The sequence below is a fragment of the Gekko japonicus genome, unplaced genomic scaffold (assembly GCF_001447785.1).
Source record: "Gekko japonicus isolate JY-2015 unplaced genomic scaffold, Gekko_japonicus_V1.1 scaffold1786, whole genome shotgun sequence".
Classification (NCBI taxonomy): domain Eukaryota; kingdom Metazoa; phylum Chordata; class Lepidosauria; order Squamata; family Gekkonidae; genus Gekko; species Gekko japonicus.
Genome location: NW_015163656.1, coordinates 270,940 through 277,710, shown reverse-complemented (window position 1 = coordinate 277,710; position 6,771 = coordinate 270,940). Strand labels below are relative to the sequence as shown.

The 6,771-nt window shown below is 53.1% G+C and overlaps 1 protein-coding gene across 2 annotated transcripts in view; it reads left to right on the top strand.

Moving 5' to 3' along the window:
- USP46 (ubiquitin specific peptidase 46) overlaps positions 1–6,771 on the top strand; it is a 55,843-nt gene that overhangs the window by 28,570 nt on the left and 20,502 nt on the right. For both annotated transcript variants that reach the window (XR_001482390.1, XM_015407708.1), the window contains exons 3-4: positions 2,302–2,515; positions 5,144–5,373. Coding sequence is in view for 1 of the 2 variants with exons in the window: in XM_015407708.1 (XP_015263194.1) it covers positions 2,302–2,515; positions 5,144–5,373 (444 nt within the window). In the remaining variant the exon portion in view is untranslated. The remainder of the gene's footprint in view (positions 1–2,301; positions 2,516–5,143; positions 5,374–6,771) is intronic.

Genomic DNA, 6,771 nt, shown 5'->3' with positions numbered 1-6,771 from the left:
AACGGTTTGTCCCCCCCCGGTGGGTCCCCCCCCCCCCCCTTGTACTGCTCAATGGGTCAAAATGCAGCTGCACAGCAAATAGTGGGAAACTGAGCAGCACAACCCAGGGGGAATGGGAGACCAAGGGCAGAACAACTGCTTTTGCGGAATCAGTCTGAAAGTGTGGAGGCCAGGAGCAGGCACAAGTGTGCTGGCCTGGCCTCCTTCCTCCTTGAGATCTCTAGGTGGTGAGCATGGCTCCTGCACATGAAGAAAATATCCACATGTACAGTCCCTCCCCGTGACAGGGTAGGGTTGCCAATGCCATCCCCCTGATGGGGTATCATACTAAGCCATAACTCTCCACAAATACTGTAATGGGATTGAGAGAATCACAATATAAGACAGTGTATCAAAGGAAGCATAAGCGATTTTGATAAGAATACTTTTACTAACATAATACACCATATAATACCAAAACACCATAGTTGTGTGGAAACAAACATGCAATAATCCTCTTGTTTATAAGACTATAAAGTCTCTTAATATGCAGAACCGTTTCTGAAAATAAACTGTTTTCCAGACTCCTGCCTTGTTGTTTGTGGATAGTAGCGTGCTTGTGTGAGCGACCAGCAGTTGACTGTTTGCCAGTTTCACAGTGGTTTCCTCAGGCACACAGACCAGTTAATTCCGCAATTGAATGCTGGCTCCAATAATTCAAGTGACCTGAACACAAGGGCCAATCCCAGTGACCTACTAGCCACTCTAGAGCATTTTGCCTTTTGAAAATTGGCATGGAGGCTTTTGTGTCCCAAAGAAGCTTTTCTGAATTATTGGAGCCAGCATTCTATTGCGGAATTAACTGGGAGGCCCCCCCACCAGCAGCCAGGTAGGACTTGGCAACCCTGTGACAAGGGGTACCGTTTTGCAAACATAGGGAAGGCGTGTACGTGTGGACGCTCCCTCCACACGCAAGTGCTATTCTTGCAACCTGGCAGTTGTGCGGAGGCAGGGCAGGGACAGTGTACGCATTCACTTAACAATCAGAGAAGTTGCACGTCGGGAAAGAAATTGCAGAAAGCTGCATCTGGTGCATAGCCGAGTCCGTCAACAAGAGCCACATAATCCCTTGTATTAGGAGGACTAACCAGAATGACAGAAAACAATGTGGACGCTTTTAATTATGCAGCATTTTTCATCAGGCTGCATGTTTTAGGGGGGAAAGCAGGGGGAAATGATCTGAAAGCCTTGCCTTGACGGCATACCTGTGTGAAAAGCCATGCAGGTATGCACATTTCAAATGGGGCAGATGTCCAGTTGCACCCTCGCCTCCTGCCTGATGAGGAATTCTGGAGAATATGCAGTCTTAACCAGGGCTTTTTTCGTAGAAAAAGCCCAGGAGGAACTCATTAGCATAATAGGCCACACCCAACATCAGAAACTCATTAGCATATCAGGCCACACCCCTGACAACATATCTCATTAGCATATTAGGCCACACCCCCATGTTATCAGAAGTGTGCTCATCTAGCCACAGCCACCTTTTGCTTCTTATTCTGTTTGCTTTGTTGTCAAAACTCAGGGCCATTAGCATAATAGGCCACACCCAACATCAGAATCTCATTAGCATATTAGGCCACACCTCCATGTTATCAGAAGTGTGCTCATCCAGCCACACCCACCTTTTGCTTCTTATTCTGTTTGCTTTGTTGTCAAAACTCAGGGCTTTTTTTGTAGCAGGAACTTCTTTGCATGTTAGGCCACACACCCCTAATTTAGCCAATCCTAATGAGTTTCTGCTGTTGGGTGTGGCCTATTATGCTAATGAGTTCCTGCTGGGCGTGGCCAACTCAGGAGCCAGCCGGAACTCCGTTCCTGTGCGTTCCTGCCCAAAAATAGCCCTGGTCTTAACGGTGCTGACTGTTACATTGCCTCTGAAAAAGACCCCCTTCCAAAGCAAAGGAGGTGAGCTGTATGCGAAACATGCTTACACCTTATCACAAGGCGCTCTTTAAACCTCAGGTGCAGGATTTTCATGGTCCCGTGTCCCCTTAATGCAAACCTTCAGAAGTGCTGGCATGAAAGCCCTGTTTATGAAGACATGTGATGTTGAATAACAAAACGGAGCTGGAGAAGCCTGTGGAACATTATGCAATTGTTATTCTTTAGCTCGAGAGTCCTGTGTCAAGGCTCTGCATCCGCTTGCACCTTGTGCTGGTAACTTAATAAGGAAGAGAGGACCAGAGGTGAGGTGATTGAGTGCTTGCTTCGGTGTGTTGCATAAAGCAGAGATTAATGGGTTTCCCCTCTTTATTGATGCAGTTTGGGAACACTTGCTACTGTAACTCCGTCCTGCAGGCTCTGTACTTCTGCCGGCCTTTTCGGGAGAATGTGTTGGCGTACAAGGCTCAGCAGAAAAAGAAGGAAAACCTCCTGACCTGTCTGGCAGATCTTTTCCATAGCATTGCTACACAGAAGAAGAAAGTTGGTGTGATTCCACCCAAAAAGTTCATCTCAAGGTTGCGGAAGGAGAACGGTAAGGATGGACTCAAACATAGAATCGTAGAATGTTGGAGTTGGGAGGGGCCTTGCTGGTCATCTAGTCCAACCCCCGGCACTCTGCGGGAGCACAGCCGAACGACAGCCCTACAACATCCCCGAAAGTTGGTCGTCCAGCCTCCGCTTGAAAACGTCCAGCGAAGGAGCATCCACCACCTCCCGAAGCAGTCTGTCCCACTGCTCAACCACTCTTACATCCTTCTAGGGCTAGGCAACGGCCCGAAACCTGAGGCTGTGTTATTCCTAATGAGCTTCTAGTGGAGTCTCTGAGTTCTTTTGCTGTTTGCTGATCTCTGTAGTGAATCACAGAATCACAGAGTTGGGAGGGGCCAGACAGGCCATCTCGTCCAACCCCCTGGCTCAATGTCTTTTTGGGTGCTGCTATTGCCAGTGGATCCCATTTGTGAGGTCTCCTGTGGCATCTAGCTGGCTACTGTTGGAAACAGAATGCTTGGCTAGAATCATAGAGTTGGGAGGGGCCATGGAAGCCATCGAGTCCAACCCCCTGCTCAGTGCAGGATCAGCCTAGGGCAGTGATGGCGAACCTTTTAGAGACCGAGTGCCCAAACTGCGACCCAAAACCCACTTATTTATCGCAAAGTGCCAACACGGCAATTTAACCTGAATGCGGAGGTTTTACTTTAGAAAAAAACAACTCATACATTAACTTAAGATGGTCCAGACAAAGTAAGGAAAGCAATCCCAAATGCTTTCATCTACTTAAAATGATTTGGCGGAGAATTCGACACTTTAATGACAGCCTGGGCCTGGCTGGGACGATGGCACGTGTGCCCACGGAGAGGGCTCTGAGTGCCACCTCTGGCACCCGTGCCCTAGGTTCGCCACCACTGGCCTAGAGCCTCCCTGGCAAGTGTTTGTCCAGCCGCTGCTTAAAGGCTGCCAGTGAGGGGGAGCTCACCACCTCCCAAGGCAGGTGATCCCACCATTGCACAACTCTTACCGTAAAAAAAGGTTTTCCTCATATCCAGCTGGGACCTCCCCGCCCTTAATTTAAACCCATCATTGCGAGTCCCCTCCTCTGCTGCCAACGGGAGCCACTCCCTGCTCTCCTCTAAGTGACAGCCCTTCAGATACTTAAAGAGAGCAATCACAGTCTCCCCCCCTCAGCCTCCTCTTCTTCAGCAGCTGGATGTTTTATTGGGGGTATTAGAGCTGCATGAGCTCCTGAGTTTCTGTTTGGCATTTCAGCAGCTGGGTTTCGGTCAGTAATTGTATTACTTTTTTAAAAATCACGTGCTGCTTTGAGCCAAGATGGAAGCGAGATATAAAATTTTAAAACGATAATATAAATATTTGCATGTGTATTAGAAATGGTAATGAACACTGCAGTGTTCTGTAACTAAGATGCAAGCCCCTAGGGGTGCCAACCTCCAGGTGGTGGCTGGGGGATCTGGGATTACAATGGACAGGGGTCGTTTCGTAGAAAAAGAGCTAGGGGAACTCATTAGCATAACTCATTAGCATATGCCACACCCCCTGACATCAGGGGCCCGGCGGTGGACCTGCAAGGCCGGCAGGAGTGCGAGGAAGCTCCGCCAAGGCCCTCCCTGGCCCCAGGCAGGCAGGAGTGGGGAGAGGCGGGGATACCCTCCCTTTTCTCCTGCCTCCTCCTGGCTGAATGAGGGCTGGAAGCGGGGCGGCCGGAAGCAGGGGGCGGAGCTTTATCATGTGCCCCGCCCCCCCTGCACCTCACCCGGGGGAACTGTGATCCCTCACGATCCCCCCCAAATCTACGTCTGACAATGGATCTCCAGGCAACAAGATCAGTTCACCTGGATAAAAGGGCAGTGTGTGCAGTGCAACCAGGAGGTCCTAAGATGGTCTGGCAGTCAGAAGTTTTATCATATGGCAGTGTGTGTAGTATAGCCAGGAGATCCTAAAATTGCCTGGCAGTCAGAAGGTTTTAGCTCTTTTAGCATTACGCACCACTAGATGGCGAGCTAGAGTTGTTTTTTAAGGCAAGAGACGTTTCAGAGGTGGTTTGTCATTGCCTGTCTCTGCGTCACGACCCTGGCATTCCTTGGAGGTTGCCCTTCCAAATACTAGCTGGGGCCGACCCTGCTTAGCTTCCGTTATCTGATGAGATTGGGCTAGCCTGGGCTATCTAGGTCCGGGCTTTGGAAGGTGGACTCTGTGGCACTGTACCCCATTGAAGTCCCACCCCTCCTCAAACCCTGTCCTTCTCAGGCTCCACCCCCCAAATCTCAAGGTATTTCCCAACCTGGAGCTGGCAACCCTAAAACCCTCTGCTCCTACCTTTCTGGGTGCTGTTATTGCCAGTGGATCCCATTTGTGGGGTTCCCCACGGCATCTGGCTGGTTACTGTTGGAAACAGTGCTTGGCTAGATGGACCCCTGGTCTGATCCAACATGACTGCTCATCCGTTCCAATTATGTTCCCACTATAAGGAGAATCAAGCTTTTATAAAGGAGGCTATGGCAAGTCTCCACTTGACTTCCCTGAAGCTGTCCTTGTGCATAAAGTTAGGTTTGGGAGTAGGCTGCTTTCTCCACTGGGATTTCAGCAAAACAAAACTCCTTCGTGTAAGGAACCAGGGAAATGTGCGGCTTTCTTCCTTTCGCAGACCTCTTTGACAATTACATGCAGCAGGACGCCCATGAATTTTTGAACTACTTGTTGAACACTGTAGCCGACATTCTGCAGGAGGAGAAGAAGCAGGAGAAGCAAAATGGGAAGTTGAAAAATGGCAACATGAATGAAATGGAAGAGAACAACAAGCAAGATGTCACCTGGGTGCATGAGATTTTTCAGGGGACGCTGACGAATGAAACAAGATGTCTGAACTGTGAAACCGTAAGTTTGGGGCTGGTTGAGTTACGCGTTGGTTTTGCACCTGCATGCAGGGCCGGCTCTATCACTAGGCCAGCTAGTGTCTGGCCTAGGGCGCAGGGCCTGTCCAGGGTGCCAACTGCCCTGCCGCCACCCACCCACCCCCCAAAAGCCCCCGCGGGCGCAGAAGGAGAGGCAGGGGCGGCCGCCGCCAGTGCGCCTGGCCAGCAGCTGGGAGGAGCGCTGGGGCTGGGAGGAGCTCTGCTGGCGGCGTGGGCGGTGCTGTGACGTGACGAGGAGCAAGCGAAAGGGCGGAGGTGGAGGCAGGGGCGGCCGCCGGCGTGCCTGACCAGCATGGGCACAGGGCAGGGTGCGGCACTTTCCTCCCCCCTCCACCACCATCGCTGCGACTGCCGCCGACGCCTTTCACGGCCTTGCCGAGGCCACCGGGGGTGGGGGGGGCGGGCAAGCTGCGGGTCTCTCCCCCTCCCCGGTGGGCCTCTGCAGAGGTGATCTTCTCCTCCTCTCCCCCCTCCGTCGAGAGGGCGTGCCTTGGGAGGTGGGGGGGGAGCCCAGCTTGGCTCTCTTCCCTGCCCCGGCGGAGCTCCGAGGCTGCTGCGGCTCCCGCTGCTTGCCTCCTTCCTTCCCGCTCGTCCCCCAGGCCGCTCCCCCTTCGCCTTCCTCAGGCAGGCGGGCGGGCTGACTCCTTCCCCCCCCCCCCCCGTCTAGAGGGCGTGGGGGGGAGCCCGGCTCGGCTCTCTTCCCCACCCCAGTGGTGCCTGCAGGGGGGGGCAGAGGGAGCGTGCCGCCCGCCCACCACGGTTGCCGTTCCGGGGGCGGGGGGCCGAGCAAGCAGCGGGTCTCTCCCCCTCCCCGGCTCCCCGACAGGCCTCTGCAGGGTACCGCCAGCGGCGCCTGTGCCGCCCCACACACACACCCCGCGCGCGGTCCCCGGCGGTCCAGGGGAGGGGCTTTCCTCGGCACCACTTCTTCTCCGGCCGGCTCTCCCTTCCTCCCGTCTCCAGGCCCTGCCAGGAGGTTGGCATCTGCGCTAGCCTAGAGCGCAGGACAACCTTGGGCCGGCCCTGCCTGCATGAGTAGATCTACGTATGAGAATTTCCAGAGCCACCTGAGAAATGTCGATGATTCTGTTTAACAAAATGAGCACTGTCTTGGTCTAAAGAAGGATGGTTGTTTTTTTTCTTTCGTCAGTGTGGTAAGCAGAGTGGCCGATATCCTACACTGCTCTGCTCAAGTCCTCCTTCAGCTCAAGGCTCCTTCCTCAAGTGGCCCTTCAGAAGAAATCTCCTTAGGGGAGAAGAAGGCTTCTAACTTGGCTGAGTGGTGTAGTGAAATACAGGCCAACTTGCTTCACTTTCTCCTTCCCCTGTTGCCATCCGGGGGGGGGGGGGGGATGGGGGA